At 40.3% G+C, this 22266-nt stretch overlaps 1 protein-coding gene, 1 long non-coding RNA gene and 1 pseudogene across 5 annotated transcripts in view; 1 reads left to right on the forward strand and 2 right to left on the reverse strand.

Moving 5' to 3' along the window:
• The first annotated feature begins 2411 nt into the window (after nucleotides 1-2411).
• LOC311590425 overlaps nucleotides 2412-22266 on the forward strand; it is a 136885-nt gene continuing 117030 nt past the window's right edge. Inside the window, exon 1 of the long non-coding RNA XR_014776875.1 lies at nucleotides 2412-2463. This is a non-coding gene — a long non-coding RNA (uncharacterized lncRNA). The remainder of the gene's footprint in view (nucleotides 2464-22266) is intronic.
• LOC311592330 (large ribosomal subunit protein uL23-like) lies at nucleotides 14601-18137 on the reverse strand (annotated as a pseudogene). Its single transcript has one exon. The product of its transcript is annotated as a large ribosomal subunit protein uL23-like (transcript).
• Nucleotides 14601-22266, reverse strand: part of A1CF (APOBEC1 complementation factor) — an 80514-nt gene continuing 72848 nt past the window's right edge. For 2 of the 3 annotated variants that reach the window (XM_084772601.1, XM_084772600.1), the window contains exon 12: nucleotides 14601-21416. In XM_084772601.1, the coding sequence (XP_084628727.1) occupies nucleotides 21265-21416 (152 nt within the window). In that variant the 3' untranslated portion in view covers nucleotides 14601-21264. The remainder of the gene's footprint in view (nucleotides 21417-22266) is intronic. The other variant, XR_014777383.1, reaches the window with a different exon arrangement.

Here is a 22266-nt window from a genome sequence, read left to right on the forward strand (position 1 = left end):
AGTCCTTCACTTGCTTGGTTAGAGTTACTCCTAGATATTTTATATTGCTTGTGGCTATCATGAAGGGTGTAGTTTTCCTAATTTCTTCCTCTGCATGTTTGTCATTTGTATATAGGAAAGCTACTGGTTTTTTTGAGTTAATTTTGTATCCAGCCAATTTGCTGAAGGTGTTTATCAGCTGTAGGAGTTCTCTGGTGGAATTTTTGGGGTCACGTATATATATTATCATATCATCTGCAAATAGGGATGATTTGACTTCTTCCTTTCCCATTTGGATCCCCTTGGTCTTCTTTTGATGTCTTATTGCTCTGGTTAGAACTTCAAGAACTATATTGAAGAGATATGGAGAAAGTGGGCAGCCTTGTCTGGTCCCTGATTTTAGAGGGATTTCCTTGAGTATCTCTCCATTTAATTTGATGTTGGCTATTGGCTTGCTGTATGTAGCCTTTATTATATTTAGGTATGTAAGGCAGGTAAACCTTATGTCTAGGCTTTGTTGGTTTTGAGGTTGAATTGGTGTCATTCCAGTGCGTCACCCCTCATGGCGGGCTAGATCTATGAATAGGCGAGGCAGCATATCTCCAGAGGTGCAAAATATGTGAAAATAAGTCAGGAGCCTAGAGAACATGGATGCTCAGCAAGTTGTCTGCCATGTGTGATAAAACTAGACACAAGGCTCAGATGGCTCTAGTGGTGACTAAGTCTTTGGACCCTAAACCCCAGGGTCTGTGGCTAGCTCCCGAGAGAACTGCAGGGCCTCTAGTGTAGCTCTGACCTGAGTTTAGCCTGCTTTCTTAACCTCGAATGATGGCTGGGATGGAAATTAAATGGAGAAGAAACAGTCTTCATGAGAACCATATTTCCCCATTAAGTATTGTTAAGTATATGGAAAGAAATTAGACAAAATTTAGTTTTATTTAATAATCTTCTATAAGTATGAGTAAGTATAAAATTATTAATACATCAAAAAAAAACACCACAAGCCAGAAAGAATCAAATAATAACAATTATTTAAAAGGATGCATGAGTCTGTACTGCTGAAATTAAATCACCATTCCTAATCTGATGATGGTTCTAGTTGCTCTGTGTATTTTGAGTCTGCCCCTCTATGGTGGGTTGTCATTACTCACTTCTAACAATTAATCTTCCATTTGTTCTTTTGCAAAACTCACATTTGAGCAGACATGGTGGCATCCGTTCTTCTTTACAGGACACAGAATATCAGTTACATAAAAGCTCGTCTTGCTTCCTGTGATGATGGACTGGGACGCAGATGCTTAAGATGAAATAAACTCGTTCCTCCTCCAACTTGCTCTTGGTTGTGGTCTTCATCACAGCACTAGAAGCCCTAACTAAGACATAAGCCACTTGTTAAGCTTTGGATGGTTCTTAACTGCTCCGAGTTTTGTCTAGGATGTGACCTTGCAAGTCTGTGAACTCTAAGACAGGGATTGCAAATAGGTTTCATCTCCCATGTTTTGTTGACTGACATACAGTAGTAGCTGCTTGAAGAAGTATTATCAGAAGGCCTGTGAGATAGTGTTTGCGTCTGTGGGAAAATGGCTGTGATTGGAGAACACTGTTTCACATGGGCAAGGTCTGAGTTAGTGGCCAAGCCATGAGCTATGTCCTTCTCTATCCACAGCATTGTGTGAATAACCTCCTTTTTAAGACATGATTTTAATGGTGCATGATTAGGATACATTTTTCTAACAATTTTAAAATCTTATTAAATAATACAATTTTATTAAATTATATCTAATAATTTAAAATCTAAACATTTTAAAAATAAAAAAATTATTTTTGCTAAGCTTTTTTCCTCCCTGGGACATTATTTAAGTTACAAATGCTGGTTTTCAAATGGGTCAGATAAACAAATAGAATTTCCAGGAGGGACAGAAAATCATTCATTGTACAACTTGATCCCTGTTGTACTCCAACAAAACAAACAGCTTTCCCGGAGGTAGGCAGCAGACACCTCTGCTCTGGAGAAGAGGGCAGAGAAAAGAACATTCACCCTAGGATGCATGCCATCGCTCAATCTAATTTTCCTTTTGTTGGATCTGCAGCGCCATCTACTGAGCCAGAAAGAAGTGTACAGAGGCTTTGACTTGTGTGTGATGGTGGGGTGGGGGGGGGAAGGGGCAGGGCGGGATGCTGGAGGAAATCTTTGCTTTTTATTGAAAAGCATGTATTTTCATCCCATAATTTAGATTATTTGCAAGGCAATGTTTTGATTGAACCATTCTGAGAAGGTCTCACTGCTATTTTTAATTCAGTATAAAATATGCTGTCAATGTAAATTAAATTGTTTTGTTCTTTTCTTAGAATTAGTGTTCTTTAAAAAAAAAAAAGGTTAAAAACTGAAAAGCCCCCACTTCTGATGTCTTTCAAATTACAGAATTAAAACACATCATTTGAACTCCATTTAGGAGGCGATAAAGTCTGCATGAAAGGAAGGAGGTAAGCAATACTTGTTAAGTTTTATTCCAAGCTGGCATTCCCTTGCATTGTTGATCTCTCTCTCTCTCTCTCTCTCTCTCTCTCTCTCTCTCTCTCTCTCTCTCTCTCTCTCACACACACACACACACACACACACATACACACACACACACATATACACACACACACACACAGAGAGATAGACAGACAGAGAAAGAGAGAGACAGAGAGAGAAAGAACGAGAGAGAGAGAGAGAGAGAGAGAGAGAGGGAGAGAGAGAGAGAGAGAGAACTCCATGGTCCAAGAACTCTAAGAATCACATTCTACTGGTTTTGAGAAACTTCAGGCAAGACATCTTAGTGGCTATTTCTACTTCAATGTCTCTTAAATGTAGCTGGATTACAATGATTTTTTAAAGAGCACCTCCAACCCTTGTCTCTCCCACGACAGGTAGCAGGTGATGTGCTCTGTACAGGTACCCTGGTCTATACCTCATGGCAGCCTCCTGATTTTATCTCCACTTCACAAGAGAGGGAACTGAGTTGAGTGAGTGGAAAGCCACTGTGTGAAAGGTGCAGTTAGAAAATGTAGGCTATGATCACTTCCCCCTGGTGGGACGGCCTTGCCAGACCACAGGGGAAGAGGACGTAGACAGTCTTGGTGTGACTTGATAAGCTGGAGTGGATGGGAAGGAGGACTCCCTTTTTCTGAGGAATAGAGGAGGGGAGAGAGAGGGAGGATGGGACTGGGAAGAGAGGAGGGATGGGGCTATGACAAGGATATAAAGTGAATAAAAAACAAACAAATAAAAATTTAAAAAGGTGATTAATTGCAAAAGAAGAAGAAGAAGAAGAAGAAGAAGAAGAAGAAGAAGAAGAAGAAGAAGAAGAAGGAAAGAAAGAAAAGAAAAAGAAAAAGAAAAAGAAAAAGAAAAAGAAAAAAGAAAAGAAAGAAAAAAAGAAAAGAAAATGTAGGCTAGGATAAAAGAGAAGGCATGTCTGGTTTGTAAGACCACGATGCTCCTGTCATGGTCCCATCATGCTGCGCAGCTGCTCAGTGGGTCATTTCAGTTTTTCTTAGCTGAAGACAAGGTCTGCTTGACCAGGAGTCATGTGAGACCCATGCTCTGCTGGCCTTTCCCTGGAGGGACAACTCAAGAGCTCATGCTGCAGAAACAAGCAACTTCATCATGGATGTGGGAAATTGTGTGTCCTACCCGTGAAGGATGAAATAAGGTGGCTTATGCCTCACCCCTCAGCTGTCCGTCAAAGTCAACCCTCTGTCTGTCTGTCTCTCCCTCCCTCTTCCTCTCTCTTCTCCTCTTTCCCCCCCTCTCCTTATCTCTTTCCCCCTCGCTTTGCCCCCCTCTCTCCTGCTCTTCATCCCTCTCTCCATCCCCCTCTCTCTTTTCTCTCTCTTACTGTTCTTTCCCCATTTTCCTTCTTAGAAAAAAAATTCCTGTAGTGCCGGGGATGAACCCAGGGCCTTGTGCACGCTGGGCAGTCACTCTACCCCTTGTGTGCATCCCTAGGCTTTCTGGGAGATTCTGAATAACGTATAAGATGTATTTCCTACGATCCCTCCCCAGGTCTATACAAGGCTCCGGGTTTCTTAGTTATGAAAGTGAGATTTAATTTACCAAGATTCCATTTTCAAACTTTCTCTTCTAAAGAGAGCACAGGTTTTGCATTTTGTCAGTAAGAAACAGATACAAAATAACAGATAATCCCAGAAAGACTGCCTGGATGCCTGACCCATGATGTAGAATATATTTTCAGGACTGCCTCAGCTCTGTCTGCTTTCCCACAGCCAGAGATAAGCTGTCTATCCCAGTGGCTCTCCGGTTTTCCCACTTGCCTTTCAGCTTTTCCTCAACCAACTTTATTTTACATTATTCCTCTTTGGACTTTGATACGACTTGGTAGCTGCTGCTCAACTCTTGCTACCTTTGTAGGAAGTTTCCCCAAATGTCTTCTGACAAACTGAATTGTTGCAGCTGTTGCCTCCTCTGGGGCATCTTTCCAGGTTGGCAATGAACTACTCAGTAGCCAGGCTGCCAGCTGTGCGCTGGACAAGCTGCGTCTCTCATTCCATGTGGGCTGGGGTTCTCCTTACAAGTGGGTGGAGGAGGAGCCAGTCATTTCTTATTATGTTGTCCACTTTCTCTGATCACTTCTGCCCTCTGCATGTGTTTTTCAAGAATTAATTGCCAATATGGGTGTAGAAAAAAAAACTAAGTAGTGTGCATTGAAGATAGTTTTCTGGGTCCAGAATTGTGTCTAAATCCATGAATAATGGTAGACCTAGCCAGACAGGAGATGGCTTTTGACCAGTCTACTGATTATGTGCAAGGATTTAGATGTGGCGAACCCCAAGCCCGGCTTCAAGACAAAGTATTTAATTATACTGAGATATTCTCTCTCATTATCTTCCATTTTAAACCATCCTAAATTACATTAAGTATTTCTTTATCAAATTAAACATAGGACTTTAAGAATAATGTAATCTTCCTTAATGACCTCGGGGCTATCACTGTGGCCATTAATTATTACTCCAGGATACATAGGACAAAACCTTTGGAATTTAAAAGCTTTCAGATGTCTTGTCTCCTAGCTAATTGGTATTACTTACCCATTCAAGATTGTTTACACACACACACACACACACACACACACACACACACACACACACAGTGTGCATGCGTGTGCTTTAAATATTAGAATTTTTTTCCCTTTCTGTTGTCAGCTCTTGAAGCAATGTGTTCATTTGTACTTTCCCAATTTGAAGCATGGAGTCCCACTGGTAATTGCACACCTTCTAGGAAGTAAGGCAAAGGGCGTTTGACCACAGTTGAAGTCTGAAGGGTCTTGCCTGGAATTGAGCAGTATTTCAAGGGTGGACTTCTGACCATGGGCTCCAGCCCTAAGTAGCTCTTTCCTTTTGCCATCATTTTAATCTTCCTGGGACTCACTTCTACATTGACAAAACAGAAACTTGGAACTGGGGTATTGCAGTCCCAGAGTGGTACATGTTGCATGATATCAGTTTCGTTGACAATTTTAATATGCAGGCTTAGCAAAATAGATTAGCAAACTAGTTAGCCTCCACACCACTTCCTGTTTCTTTGTATTGGTGTGCGATACTATTGGCTTGCAGCACTGTGATGTATGGGTAAAACTAATAAGGAAGGTTCCTCTTCCCCACTTGCTATCCAGTGGATAAACCCTTGATAGTATTGGTTGCTTTTCTCCAGTTGACTGAAATCTTATCAAAGAGATGAAAAGACAAAAGATCTATTTGAAAGCATCTAAGCGTCATTAGCTAAACAGGCCACTGGATGTCACACTTGGTCTAAGTTTCCATAAAGAAACTCTCCTGCACACAATAGGGCTTTGGCAGTTAGAGGCCATGTACATAGTCTTCAGTCAGAGCAGAGTTGACCCCGTTGTATCCTGTACTCTGAATCCTGATGCGATGCCCCTTCATTTGTGTGACCCACCTTAAAGCTCCAGTGTGGGAGCCCTTCATCTCATTTTACAAAGAGAGTGCTTGAGCACCTGACACCGGTCACACTTTGATGAGGAAGTAGGTGAGGCCAGAAGTGAGGCTGGGACTAGGACTCTGGCTACTTGACCTTACAGTCAGTCCAAGTGTATGAAATAAAGCGTTGCAGAGAAGCATTGAGATCATGCACTATTAAGAACTTTCTAGCAGGAGCGAGAGAAATTGTTCAGAGTTTACGAGCCTGTACTGCTCCTCCAGAGGGACTGGAGCCTGGTTTTTGGCACCCATGTCAGGCAGCTTACAACCACCTAGAGCTACAGACGCAGGAGTTTCCAACACCTCTGACCTCTTTGGATACCAGCAATTACGTGTACCTAGCTCCCTCCACATAATTAAAAATATTAATAAGTAAATCTTTAAAAATAAATCTCTAAGATGCTTTGGTGAGGAAGAAGTGTCTAGATAAAGAAACAGATGCTATTACAAAGAAAGAGGAGGAACGAGCTGAGTGTAGTGGTGCACGTCTGTAATCCCAGCACTCGAGAGGCAGAGGCAGGCAAATCTCTGTGAGTTCAAGGCCAGCCTGGTCTACAAAGCAAGCCCAGGACAGCCAAGGCTACACAGAGAAGCCCTGTCTCCAAAAAGACACATGCACACGTGCGCACGCGCGCACACACACACAAAGAAAGAAAGAAAGAAAGAAAGAAAGAAAGAAAGAAAGAAAAAGGAGGAGCATAAACAAATGCCAAACAGTGCAGGGAAGAAAGGCAAGGTAAATGCAGCACAGCCTTGGGACTCCATGGGGAATGAAGGGAGTCATCCAAAAGTAATATTTTGACTTTATCTAACTTTATTTTTGCAAATTTTTATTATTTCATTTTATTCCTCTTCTTGCATTTATCTAGTTTGTTTATGAGTTTTTTTTTTTTTGACTATAGGGAAACCATTTCATTTTGCTTTCATTTCTGATTCTGTACTCTGCCCTTTTCTAATATTTTTATATTATTTTCTCTGTTTTTATTTAATGCTTCTTCTCCTCCACTTTTCACTTTTCCCAGTTCCCTTCCTTTATCTTACTTGTTTATTATTTCTACACTTAGTCTAAATAATAAACTTCACAGCATACTTTACATTATTTCACTATTTTTTGTTTATATCATTGGTGCTACTTGTAGTTTTTTTTTTAATTCCAGACTATTTCTATATCTTGTATGGCCTTTTCTGTAATGAATAGTACTAGGGATTGGATTCTGGTCATTACAAAGGTACCCACGTTAACATGGATGAGATACTCCCAAACTAATAGATATACAAATTGCAATGTGGAAACCCAAGAAACACGAATGAGCAAGGCCACATGCCATAGAGAAGGAAGCTGATGAAGGTACTCTAATATCAGATGAAGTAGGCTTCAAACCAAATTAGAAAAGGCAAAGACACTGTAGACTAATAAAAAGAACAATTCATCAAGATAAAACAATTATAAAAGTGTGTACAGAGAATGTTTGGGCTCTCAATTTTATAACATATAGTAATGAGCATAAACAGCCATATAAGTCCAGATGTGATACAAGTGGGGCATTTCAAGACTCAACTCTTATCCTTAGATAACTCATATTAGCATAAAAAATTAATGAACAAATTGCAGAGGTAAAATATGCCATTGATCAAATGGACTTGACATGTAATATCCAACCGATACAGAACATGCATTATTCTTAATAGTCCACTCACCTTCTCAAAACTCACATTCTTGGCCATAAAAGTAAGTGCAATCAAATACAAGAGTTAAAATAAATTTTTGTATCATATTTTTTCACCATAGAATAAGACTCAAATTGAAAGACAAAGCACAGAAACTATGACCTGTTGGCTTCATTTCAGTGGTGCAAGAATGGTTTGATATACCCAAATGAATGCATAAAACAGAATAAACTTAAAAGCAGGACTCAAACAGCCATTTCAATTAATCCACAAAATGACATTTGACAAAGTTCAGCATTCCTTCAGAATAAAAGCCCTGAAGGAAATAGGAGTAGAAAGAACATAATCTCAATGTAGGAAATGCTATGTATGACAAATTGATAGCCAATATTATATTAAATGGGAAAAACAGAATACAGTTTCTCTAAAATCAGATGAGACAAGTATGCCTACTCCCTCTGCTGTTGTTGAAAATCGGGTTTGATGCCTTATCTGGATGAATATGAAAAGAAGAATAGACCACAGGAATACAAATAGAAAAAGAAGCCATCAAATTATCCATTTCCAAGGGACATGATTGTATACTGAAAGTCCAAAGACCACCCACAGTCTCTCAGATTTGATAAACACTTTCAGCAAAGTAAGAAAATATAAAAACAGAACTTAGAAAAATACCAATAATGAACCTGACAAGAAAGAAATAGGAGAGTGCCATCAAATTCTCAACAGCATCCCCTTCCCAAAAAAACCCCTAGAAATAAACCTAACCAGAGGGGTGAGAGGCTGCTACACTGAACTCTTATAATACTGAAGGCACTAGAAGACAGAACTGCCACACTCATGGATCTGTAGAAGTAATACTACAATTGTATTGCAATAATACAACCTATATCAAAATTTCAACAGCATTCCTTACAAAACTAGAAAAATAAGCTCAAAGTTCACATGGAAGCACAAAAAGCTCCAAGTGGCCAAAGCAATCCTAGGCAGAGAAAGCAATTAAAGAGAACGATGAGAGCTGATCTCAAACCATCTCAAATAAGCAGAGTAACAAAGCCATCATGGCATGAGCATGAGAGAGACAGATGGGCCAATACAGTAGAAGAAAGGACCCAGAGGTACAGATAACTCACACAGCTATAATAACACAATGTTTGGCAAAGGTGTCAAAAGCATACACTGGAAAAAGATAACCCCTTTATCAACTAGTGCTGGATAAAGTAGACATCCACATCCTCCACAGAGATTAATTCTAAATGAACCTGAGAGAGAGAGAGGGAGAGGGAGAGGGAGAGGGAGAGGGAGAGGGAGAGGGAGAGGGAGAGGGAGAGGGAGAGAGAGAGAGAGAGAGAGAGAGAGAGAGAGAGAGAGAGAGAGAGAGAGCAAAACCCTTAGAGATCCAGGTAGAGGCATAGACTTTCTCAAAAGGTATCTAGCAGCACAGGAAATAATCCCAAGGATTAACAATTAGGAACATATGAAATTAAAAGATTTCTGCATAGCAAAGGAAGCCCCAAACAGAGGGAAGGGACACTGTACAGAAAGGGGACTATCTTTGCCAAGAATCCGTTTGATGGGCATTATTAAAGAACTCCTGATACTAAATACCACACCCATGATGTTTTCTCTGATTGATAGATATTCTGATGCAGTGAACAGACAGTTCTCAGGAGGGAGAATACAAATGATGAGTAATATTTGGAAAATGTGTCCTAAATTCTTAGCCATCAGGGAAATACAGATTAGAACTGTCTTGAGATCCCATCTCACTCAAAATGTCTATCACCAAGAAAGGCAAATAAATGAATGCCTTCAAAAAATATGGCAAAAGAAGCACCCCTATTCACTGCTTGTGTGAGTGTGAACTGGTACAACCACTGTTCTTCACTCCAGCCCCAGCTTGGGAGTTTCATCTCTTGGATATTTTGTTGCATCAACTTGGTTGGGATTCAGACTGTGGTTGGACACTGGAATGATTTCCAAGGCCCTTAGCAGAGACACATCAGCCTAACGAGGAAGTCTACCAGCTCTTAGAGGAAATCAGTAAGACAAAGCATGGGTCATGATTTATCCCAGCTCTTGTAAGAAAAAGGAAGCCAAGAGTTCCGTCTAAGAACTAGTCAGTTGTAATATGACTACATGTATGTGTGTGCATGTTCTCATACACAATTAAATCAGTGTGTGTGTGTGTGTGTGTGTGTGTGTGTGTGTGTGTGTGTGTACATGCTGCTCTCTCTTAAGTCGTCTCTGTTTTCTCTCTCTTCTCAGGTGAGTGGGGCATATCCTATTTTTGTCAAATCTTTCTCTGATTTGTCACTTTGCCTACCTCTCAATTAGACATCACTTTCAACATGGGTGCTTCTCTCTACAAAGTAACTTTACCTTCATTGTTTGGGATTAAAGGTGTGTACTAACCACATGTCATCATTCCAGCCAGATCACACAGACCTAGAAGGACTTTGGATATGATCAGAGACACCATGTTGCTGGGTTAAAATTCTTCTATACCATTTATTGCAGTTTTCTCTTCCAACCAATGGGAGAGATAAGCTGCGGTCAGTTAACTCAGACCATGAGCCTGAACTCGACATGTTCTCATAGGGAAAGACCCCTACCAAGTGTTATTTGTAGAGGTTTGTAATAGTCACAACATTTATTTATTTTGTGCACACCATACCAGGCAGTATGGTGAGTATGTAATTTCAGCTAACCCTATTTTTTGACTTATCTCCCATCTGTGAGGATGAATGAAAATAAATATCACCAGGAGTCATCCTTTTTGTTATTCTAGAGAGGTTGAAATTTAAAAGGCGGTCTTCATAACCTCTGAGAGGGCCAAGATCTCTGTCCCCATAAGCGCTCTTATTCCTCATGAGAAGTCCTATCATGTTTGGGGCATGGACATATGTTTGGGTGATGCAACTCACTTTACAACTGTTCTGAATGTTATTGGCTCTACTTGGATCAGGATTTCAATTCCCTGTGCTCTTGGTTCCTTATGTTTATTTTTTCTTTCTTTCCTTAGCAGCATCCTGGCTCTGGGGCCATCCATCCCTCACACTGCTTCTCTATGATGCTTTGTCTCAATTATTTTTGTTTTTGTTTTTACTCCTTCTAGCAGCCATGCCTAACTTTTGACATTGTAGATAAGCCATTGTCATTGTTTACAAACTTCCTGATGGAGAACCACACAATTGAGTGAGTCTCTCTCTCTCTCTCTCTCTCTCTCTCTCTCTCTCTGACACACACACACACACACACACACACACACACACACACACACACACAGAGAGAGAGAGAGAGAGAGAGAGAGAGAGAGAGAGAGAGAGAGACAGAGACAGAGAACAAGAGCAACAACAAACCATAATGCCATAAGTAGGTTTATGTTTTGGTTGGCCTTCATTCCTAGGTATTCTGCATGTGGCCTGTGGGCCTCGGGTAGGACACACCTGTCAGCCCACTGTAAATTATATTAACTACTAAAACTTTTGGTAAAACACAACCAGAAAGTTTCATTTTTGGCCCATACTTATACAGAAGCAAAGATAGATGGATGAACTTGCTGAGAAAAAGGGGGAATATGGTGAGAATAGAAGCAAATCATTACCTAAAATATTTGGCTAGTCACACAAGTGAAAGCATCTGTATTTAGTTTTGGAGAGCAGCACTTTGATTATTGGCTGCAGAAAGGTTTTACTTTTTAAAATAAACTGTCCGTAAGTAGTTTTTCAGTGATAACTTTAGCTTTCTGGGAGTAAAACCAAAAGCGCTCTCTCTCTCTCTCTCTCTCTCTCTCTCTCTCTCTCTCTCTGTGACTCAATTGTGTGTCTTCTGGAAATTTGTAAATGACAATGGCATGTTGAAGTGTCAAGGCTTGGACAGGAATGGTATAAGGAAATAAAAGGGAGGGTAATTCATAATTCATAGTGAAGAAAAAGCACTGTGGATAAACAGGGAGAGGAATGTGATTACAGAAAGCCTTGGGAGGCACTCCTTGAGCGTCATATTGTATGTATGTATGTATGTATGTATGCATGTATGTATGTATGTATGTATGCATGCATGTATGTATGTATGTATGTATGCATGTATGTATGTATGTATGTATTTAGAGACAGGGCCTCTCACTGACTGAGTCAGCTAAGCTGGCCAGCCAGTGACCCCCAGGGATCCATTCTATTTTTGTCTCCTCGGTGTCAGGGTTACAAAGGAGAATCTCATCTGGCTATGTTTTGTGGTTTGGGCATCAAACTCAGATCTTCCTTTGTAAACAATAAGCACTTTACTGACTGCTGTCTCCACAGCCTAGAATATGACGATTTGCTGTACCCCTATTAGGTGTTATACTGATCCATTCATAGTGACTATGTGAAGGGCTGAGATATAAAGGATTTTGAGGTTATTACAAAGATCAACAGAGACCAACTGAGTCAATTTCAATGTTTGCCAAAGGGCAGGGGAGGGGCCTGGCTGCCAGTTTGTACCCTGTTGCTATGCCTGGTGTATTGATTCATTTTGCTTCCTGTTAGGGACATACAAATGAGAAGGAAGTTTAGCATACCAAAGTAGTAGGCATTGTGATAATAACATGTTCACTTTAGGGACCTTAAAACAGTACTGACCCAGCAGAGGAGTGGAGGCACACACCTTTAATACCAGCACTCCTGAGATAGAAGCAGGCAAATCTCCGAGTTTGAGGCCAGCCTGGTCTACAGAGGGAGTTCCTGGACAGCCAAGGCTACACAGAGAAACTTTGTTTCAAAAACTAATAAAAAACAAACGAAGAAACAAACAAACAAATGATAGTATTGACCTGGCCACCACTGTCATCACATGGTTGGATAGTTATTTTTGGTCATAGTTTCTCAAGTCTCAGTCAAGTATTAAGAACATCCAGTCTACTGCACAATCTGCAAAGGAATCCTGAGCTCTTGGCTCAGCCATGACCCATTTTCCACTGAGACTCAATAGATTTTTATACGTTTTCTTAGGGGAGGGTTCTTTCCTCTTTGGTGGAACTTTTCTGGATCTTAAGTGGTTGCTGCTGTGAAGTGCTCAGAAAAAGGAAACGTGACTGTTTTCACTAGCCCTGGCTAGTCTCTCTTTCCCTCCTGTCTGCCTTCCCTTTTTTCTCTCTCTTTTTACATCCCCGCGGTCTGGTAGGCCAGGTGGTGTTGAGAACATGAAGTAGAAACTTGTCAAGCAGCTTGGAGCAGAAACCCAAGAAGCATTGTTCCATTCTTGCCATTGGCTGGCAGCTGGAAATGTCCTTGGTTCTGCCTGGAGTGCAGAGGGCGCTCTGGTTCCTTTACCTTTCTTTTCCTAAGTGGTCAGTAAGCCTTGTCTGGAAACATGAGCATATGACTGACACCTCAGTCCTGATGCTAATTCATTCTGGTGAACAGCTTTCAAATTGCACCTCTGAATGTCCGTGGTTGAAATGAGTTAAGTATACGCCCCAATTTTAGGGTCTCAGTTTTTGAGGGGGTTAGGAAGCCAGACAGGCATTATATTATACTACTTGAACGAAAAGACTCATTTGGGGGCGGGGTCAACTTTGGCTTATACCTCCCGTTTCCCCTGTAACGTTAGAAAGGAAAGCCCTTCCTTAGGACTTAAAGTATGATATAAAAAGGTGGAGGTGGAAGTATCTGAACTTGCTTGGTGTCCATTCGGGCAAAACTACTTCTGTCTGGTTAAAAGGATAGAATTCAAGTTCCACCTCTGGTTCACGGGAGCCCTGACATTCTCAGCTACTCAAAGCATCCCATACAATTGTCTTCTCCTTCTAAAGAGTTAATCTACCTGGGGCTGTTAATCACATGACCAAGACTTCACCCCCCAGGAAAAGTATTTCCTCTGAAGACTGAAAGGTAGAGGGGGGGACTGGTCACCCCAGGAGGCGATAACGTGCTTATCCTTCCTCCCAAAGTGCCTCCCTCAGGTTAGACAGAGTCAGAGCTTCCACCAGGGAGCCCTTCTTGTTTCCTGAGACCTCACTTGGAACAGTGTAAAAATAACTTTTCCCTTTCTCTTTTCTATCTCCCTTCCTTTCAGTGACTGCCCCTGGCACTCTGGCTTTTCTCACTCTTTCTCTAAAGCCCCATCTCCTCTGCATGGTGACCTCCACCGGTCATTTGCCTGTTTTCTTGAACTAACTCAAAAGATAGGACCTTCTCTCTTTCTTCTCCCCGTCTTCCGTCTACCGTCTGGTGTCAGCTAAGATTTATGGCTTTCCTGCCCTGTTGTTTTCTCTCAAACTCTAACACATTTGTCACTGAGCCCCTTTCTGAGTCCATTTTACTAAAGAGACTAAAAGTCTTCAATTTCCTCAGTAATAACAGGAAACATTTTAGGCCTTGTTGTCCATATATGATTGTTTAGCCACAAATTCTTGCTTTTTATCTTTTTCCTAGATAGTTTTGTGTGTGTGGGGGTAGGTGACTTGTTAAAAGCAAAGAAAACACTAACCAACCAACCAACCAACCAAATAACCAATCAACCATCCCAAAACCCAGCCCCCAAACAAACCAACCAACCCAACAAAACAAAACATTTTTCATTAAGCCCTTTACAAGGAAGTACCATTTGTGGCTGAGGGATTAATGAACAGGATTTATTCCCAGGGGACAATTTACTGGTGAATTTTCCTTTTCACCAAGGAACAGCAGATACCCCCAGGCAAACGCTGACTTCAGTGAACACTAGTCTGTCTGAGGTCTCTTTCTCTTTATTTTTAGTTTCCGGGTATTTCTTTCACTTTCCTGTTGGCTGGGAAATGACATAGACTTCCAGAACGTGTGCTATAAGAAAGTGACATAAACACAGAGTGCTGAGAACTAACCAAGTGCATGTTACAATTAATTATGCGCCATTTATATTTGGGATGCTTATTGAAACAAACAAACAAAGTTTTAGTTTTCAGGAAAGAAAAACATTAGCAACCCATGTTGATAATTTCTAAAACTTTATTACGGAACTGAAAAACTCAATTAAAACCACACCACTATCCTGAAATCCCACAAAATTGCACCATCTCTCATTTCATTTGATTTATGATTCTAAGATGATTGGTGTATTTGTATTTCCCAAAGCAGTGACCCTTTTCCCAATAAGAGAATGATATAATCTTAATTAATATAGTTAGGTCATATAGTTCTATAAAACATTGTACTCAAAGTACAAAAATAAATGCTTTTTGCACATTGTTTAATACTGTTTTTAACATATATCTTTCTTTTGGTACTTTAGATAAATCCATATAAATAATAATAAAAAGAAAAGGAGGAAGAATGTTAATACATTGGAACTGGAAGTAGTTTGCTTAAAACTTTTTTTCATTAAAAGATAAAATGAGAGATAATAATATCAGGCTATATAGTGGTCACAAAAATTGCTTTAAAAAAAAGAAATTTCTTTGAAAGAATAGCACTAAAAATACCAGTGGTTAAATAGTTAAAACAAGATAATGACGACTGATTTAAATGGCCATATTCACAGTTTGAACTTCCAAATATCTCTTAGGAACCATAATAGAAAATAACAAGTTTCAAAATAAAATTGTGTATTTTTGAAAGATACAAAGGCTGCGCCGCAAAATCACTGCCAAAACACAGAGATATGGCTAAAGCTCATTAAATAGACTTTTGAATTTTACAAACACAAACATATTTAATGAATTGAAATACTTAATGACCAAAACGTTTTCAAGTAAATAAGCCTGTTGTGGACTCATCAACTTAAATCACGGTGCACGTTCCTTATGCCCATAGTTTAAAGCTTCTGAGTAACTAAACCTTCGTTTTCTATTTTTGTGTAGTTCTTGGTATTTTTCTGGGTAGAAATACTTAAAAATTCATTTGACTTTAAAAACCATCATCGCTTATGTTGGGTGGTAATGGTGTAAATGTTAGGGTTAGGGTGGAACTGGTGTATTTTATGTTCAATTTTGAAGAGTGCAGACAGAATTTGTCCATTGTGGAGAGGAGCAGAAATATGCACGTGTGTATTCCTTGTTTCTGGAGTAACAGTGGGCACATAGTAAACAAAGAACAGTAGGCAAAGACATGCTCTGTCATGCATGAACAGGGCGGGCTAATCAATAAAGCTAGTAAAATTCTCAACATTAATAAAGGCGATAAATGAAAGGCAAGAATTTCATGACAGGGATCATAATCTGTTGATGCCATTTTTCCACTAGGAAGTGACGAAAGCCTTGCTGAGGAGACTGTGAAGAGTTTGGGTGAGGAAGGTGAAGAGCAACAGGAAGTTGCACGCAGAGGGAATTGTGTTTGGTGACATTCATAAAACAGAAAGGAAAGGGCAGAGTGGAAACATTTACATGAGACATTCTCTCTAGTTTGAGGTATCACCATCTTAACTGAAGGAAGGAGGGAACCAACAAGAGCTCCGAGGCTCTCCTGATGCTCTATGATTCTAGCTAGGGCAAGCAAACATCCCAAGAGCCATATTTAATCTTGTCTCCTGTCCAGTTTCTAAGGGCCGCTTCTTGATGTGCCCTCTTCTGTTAAACAAGGCATAAGAGAGGATAGAGCAAGCCAGGCTCTTCCTTTTGGTTTTTCTCTCAAAATGGAGAAATGTCTATTGGAAGAGGCAGTGTAATGTTCTAGATTTTACTCCAGACACATTTTGTCAATGCCATTTGGCTGCTCTGCTGACTTTAAGTATTTCTAGGAAGAACTAAGACCCATTCAGGGGAGAAACAGAGAAGTGGATTAGGATTCAGAAGGCCAGAGGGTGCTAGTGCTAATTTACTAAATCTAAAATAGCCAGAATGCAAAGCTAACCTTTTTTTTGACAATTGATCTTTTCAAAGATTGTTTTTGAGGCACATGTGGTCATTTAAGCCTGTGATCCCAGCACTTGAGGGGAAGGGAGAGGAGGATGCTAAAGAATCTTATGCTAGCTTGAGACATAGGGAGAGTCTGTCTTTAAAAAAATAATTCTATCCAGTGTATCAAAACTAACTTTATTTTGCATCAATATACAAAATTCTATACCAATGAATTAAAAATAACCTTATTTGTAAGTAACAATTACAGCCTTAAGTTGAGGAGTAGATTGAATAATCTATGTTTTGTTCTATCCTCCCTCTATATTTCTATATCCCCCTTTATTTCTTATCTTATCTCCTTACCTACAAAAGAAAGACAAATGAAAAGAGAGATATCCCTGAGTCCAACCTAGTTTTCTTTCTGTATAAGACCAATAATAACTTATAACCAACTCCCAATCAAAATAAGTATCTATAGCCCAAGAGAGCAAACAGAAACCCCCTTAGGGAAAATGGGGTATTGTTTCTTAAGGTTTCTTCAGGCTAATTTAGGGCAAATAAACCTTTGAAGGGGCCCAAATAAAATTGGGTAAAATGGTTAAATAAGCCAGGAATAGCATTTGTGGTCTAATTTCTAAATGTTGAGAAATTCCAGGCTTAGTAGGAGTCCTGTGTGGGACAGTCTGCTGAACCAATTGATATCAAAAGCTTTCTACAAAGCTGTCCTGTTCTGACAGGTAATGGCAACTGAAGTGCCTGGGCCTGGAACATGAAACTCTGCCAAGACAGGGTAAGCAAGTCCTCAATAGTTCCCACCTCGAAAATATGTCTGTCAGTTATATTGGACCAGAATGTTGAAGATGATGCTTCAAAGTTATAAAGAGTTTTGGGTGACTGTTTAGGCAGTAAACTGTCTCAGCCATTTTTTTAATTTTGGAGGTCGCTAATCTGCATTTCTGGTTCACTCAGGTAAATTAAGTTTTATTTCTTCTCAAGTCTCTGATGGGGTTGAAGACCAGATAGTTTAGTCTTATAATTAAACTTAGTTGGTGAGGGGTTATGATGTTTTTAGACCTAGATAGATATTTTAAGTTAATAGAGATGAGATATGATATATATGGATTTTCATTCAGAATTTTAGATTCAACAAGATAGGAAAGATGTTTCTTTCTTTTTTTTATGGTGAAAAAAGTGTGTATTTAGAATTAGTCAGCTGGACTCAGTTTAGATGATCCCAATCTTGTTGGCAACGTCCAGAGCATCATAATCAGGAGGCAGTTGAACATGCGCCTTCTTCTCTCCATCAGGCCTTATCAGGATATTAACTTTGGCCACATCAGTGTCGTAGTTTCTTCACAGCCTGATTGATCTGGTGTTTGTTAGTCTTGACATCCACAATGAACACTAGTGTGTTATTGTCCTCTATTTTCTTCATGGCTGACTCGGTGGTCAGGGGGAATTTGATGATGGCATAGTGGTCAAGCTTGTTCCTCCTGAGTGTGCTCTTTCGAGGGTCTTTGTGCTGCCTCTGGAGCCGCAGGGTCTTGGGCCACCAGAAGGTGGGTTACATGTGGATCTTCTTCTTCTTGTGGCTGTGGACGCCCTTCAGCACTGCCTTCTTAGCTTTTAAGGCTGTTGCTTTGGCTTCAGCTTAGGGTGGGGCAGGAGCTTCCTTCTTTGCTTTCGGCGCCATGTTGGCAAAAAGGATTGCCCATTGGAAAGATGTTTATTTCAACTTTGCCAAATACAAATAGCCAAATCACTAGGAATGTAACAGTTATATAATTCCTGATTGTTTCATGGTTCTTCCTGCTATATGTAGTTTATTTTATTTATGTGCAATAACATAAATATATATGTTAAAATATAATAATAACATAAAAAGAAAGGAAGGAAGAAAAAGAAAAGGAAAGAGAAAAACAAACAAACAAGCAAAAACCTAAATAAAACTCAATAACAACACCTCTACCTCAAATGACAACTCATTTGCTCCCTAGATTCAAACTCATTACAGCAAAACTTGGCTTGCCATGGTAGCAATACACTGATACTGTCTATGACATGTTGTAATGGAATTCAAAGACTTATCTATATATTACTAAAACAAATAAAATTTCAGTGCCACCCTTCCAGAAGGAAGAAGAGGAGAGGAGGAGGAGAAGGAGGAGGAGGAGAAGCAGTTGTATCCATCTACTCAGTAGTGTAAAAATCAGCCCCAGGAAGGCAGATGTCACAAATAGTTGTGTTTTCTCTCAAAATTGAGCATGTGTTGTCCCACTGACAATTTTCTTGACACTTGCATTCTTGTGTGTGTGTGTGGGTGGGTGCGTGTGTGTGTGGGCGTGTTGTTTGGATATATATTGTTGATCTCTTTAATGAGTGATGATGGTATTATCTGTACTAAGCACTTGTCTTCTCCTTTTAAATGGACCTCAATCTTCTACTGCATTTGTACCTCTCTTCTATCTTGAGAAAACATGTAGTGTGCCCTTGCTATTTATAGTTGAAGATTTTAAAGGAATGCAAAACTTTTGCAGGTAGAATTTTGAATGCTTTTTCAGGCTGAGGAGAAATTTACCTGCCCAGAGGATATTTGCATGCCAATGTAATTACTTTCTCAGAGCAAAACAAAAACAAAAACAAAAACAAAAACAAAAAAACCAGATCTGTTGTGAGTGTAAATTTGGATATAAGAATTACTTTAAGGAACATTTAACATTTTTTTCTCTTTAGAGTTTGGATTAAGAATTAGCTTGAAGCTAATATGAATTTCATTTAAACTCAGATTGTGTGTGATATGCTATAGCAACAACTATATGAATATTTGTGTTAACTAAGACAATGTATATGCATTTTGCATTTGGTGGAAGTTGAATTATAAAGGAAAGAATGAAAAAGTAAGACTGGGATCTATAAAGATCCTAACAGTCCCCACACCAAGCTATATATTCAAATGATCAGGAATGTTCACAGAACACTGACATCAGGCCTCACTCCGAGATCCTCTAATGTACTTGGCACGTGACCTTGGCCTTAGCTTATTGAAAGTTCTAGATATGATGCCAGGTTTGGGCGTTCCTGTGCTCAGGAACACAATAATCAGAGATAAAAAGCCAGAAAACCCAGAGCCATCCAGAGTTTCAGCTAGAGGTTCTCAGCTTTAGATGCTCTGCTGGAATTGCTAGAGCCTGAAGGTTATGGGCATCAGCTGTGATTGATGTTTCCCTGACTTTGATTGGAGTCTGGCCAGATTTTAGATTCCAGAATCCCACAAAGGAGGTGACAGTATTTTTTGCACCCCTGGGTTTGTTTTTAATTGAATTCTACAGACTTTCACAAGAACCAAAGGTTCTGTTTGTTTGTTTGTTTTCCCCTTAAATGGGAATTCCAGTGCTGTTTCTCCTAAATCACTAATAAGGCCAGGTCATATTCCATACTGGACTTTCGACTCTCTATTTTGGACATGCCTAATTTGAATGAGAGCATCATGTCTTTTTAATCTCCATTTCTGGATGTAGTGCTCCCCGCCCTCCCCACCCCCCAGCCCAATCACCATCAAATGTTCTAAATACCCAGGAACATTTTGGCAAGTAACAATCTCTGAACTCTGAAGCAATGGTCTCTAAGCAACCACGATGGTGTAAGGCTTTCCTGGAGTAGTTTCACTATAAAAGGATTCAGCCATGGAAAAGCCACCTACACATATTGAGAGAAAATCAAAAGAAGGGAAGGGCAGTGATTCTTGGTAGATTAATATGAAGTGGGTAGAAAATTTTAAGGTAACCTCAGATTAATAATACTACTTGGAGGTACGTGTGGTGTTGTGTATCAACAACTCCAGCCCGGTGGTAGGAGAGGCAGGCGGATCACAAATTTGAGGCCGGCCTGGGATACACAGTGAGACACAAGCCAAACAAGATCACTTTTCTCCATGAAATGTGTTTTTGGCCAAATTTTTGATTATGACAATATCATAGTGATTTTATGTAGATCTGATTAACTTTACAGTGTTTGAGATCAGCAAAACTGAGTCTGAGGCAATGGCAAATTAATATGGACAAGTCTGAATTTCCAGACAAGAAAACATCTTTTTTTTACTCCAGTACTCAGTGCTGGCACGGTTTCTGTGATTTGGAGATGCCCGGGTGGAGTAGGAATTCTGAAGGAAAACAGTGGCTTAAAGGATTGAATAAATATGGGCCCTCCTTGGATTTGTCTCAGGCATATTGGAAACACATCATATTGATTTCTAGGAGGTCTCCAGAGGCTGAAGGGACAGGAAGATGCTGATCTGTGACAGATGGATAGGATGGACATTTCAGACCGAAAGTGATAATGGAATCTATAGCGTTTCAGACCATTTTCATCAGCTCAGCCTGGGATCATACTCCACACTTCAGGTGATGCTGAAGGCCTCTTACAAAACCCCCAGCCTTCCTTTGGTCTCTTGATTCTGGGAGTGATGGAGTAGCTGTGAACTAGAGACTGAGGCAGCTGTGCCTTGCTACTGCCTGCCCAGTTGTGCCTCGCCCCAGCTCAGGGCCGATTTGTCAGGGTTTTATCTCCTTCCCCGGGTGCTCAGGATCCTGGAAAGAACAACCTTTGCTCTTCAGATTTAGGTTAAGCAAGAGGCTTCTTAACCTTTGATTTGGCTGAAGAATAATATTCACATTTCATGAGTAATACAAAGAGTAAGTCATGTAGTCTCAGGAAAGGCATTGCTTTGGGGGAAGGTATGACAGGATCATAGGAGATCTGGTTAGAGGGTTGTATCTTCTACAGAGCATTCTGTAAGGCTTATTCTTAGAAGAAAGGGGTCTTCAGAAGGCTCCATATGCATCCCCTCGGGTGCTCACTGCAAAAGTAGGGTAGACTTCATAGGTTGCATATGCTGCTAGGTCTTGTCCAAGTGTTACTGCTTGCTTGAGCTGGGCTGCAGACACAGGGGCGGTGGCACTGGGGACAGCATACCCTGGAGGAGGAGGCAGAGAAAATTTCATGAAAGGAATTCAGGTGTCCTCCCCCTTTTTGGCACATACAAAGTTTTCTTTTAGCAATGCGAAGAATTAGCATAATTTTTTAAAAAACAAATGAGCATATATGATGAAAGTATGCTCTGAGGAGACAGTATGTGGAATTAGTTGTGTTGAGTCAAATTGGTGGTTTTGTTTTATTGGTCTGTTTTGGGTTTTTCTTTTTCTTTTTTTCCTTTTTAGGTTTTTGAGACAGGGACTCTCTAGTCCTTGCTAGCTATCCTGGGGCTATATGTAGACCAGGCTGGCCTGGGCCTCATAAGGATCCTCCTGCCTCTGCCTCTGCCTCTAGAGTAACTGGGACTAAAGGAAAGCCCCACACTACCCAGCTGGAATAACACTGGAAGCATGAATATGACATTCTTCAGAAGGAATCAACTTCCTACACCAGGCTTACGTCATGCTAGCACACAGAGACACTGCAGAGGTGGTCCAAACAGAGAGGTACCTTCTGCTGCCAGCTTGCAACAAAAACATCCCCAGAGGTGCATCCGCAGGACTGCGGATGTGAGGCAGGCTGTTGAGGAGGGGCATGGTAGTGCTGGGGTCTGTAGATTGTTCTACAAAACAGTATGTTGGCCTAAAACCTCAGGCTTAAAAAAATTAAAAGTTTCAAGGCGTGGTGGGTGGTCCATGGCTTTAACCCCAGCATAGCAGGGAAGAGGAGACAGCAGCGGGAAGATCTTTGTGAGTTCGAGGCAGTCTGGTCGTCAAAGAGTTCTAGTACAGCCGGGACTATAAAGAAAGAGAGATTCTGTCTCAAAAATAATTAAAAATTAAAACCTTCTT

The sequence above is a fragment of the Acomys minous genome (assembly GCF_964271855.1).
Source record: "Acomys minous genome assembly, chromosome: 2".
Classification (NCBI taxonomy): domain Eukaryota; kingdom Metazoa; phylum Chordata; class Mammalia; order Rodentia; family Muridae; genus Acomys; species Acomys minous.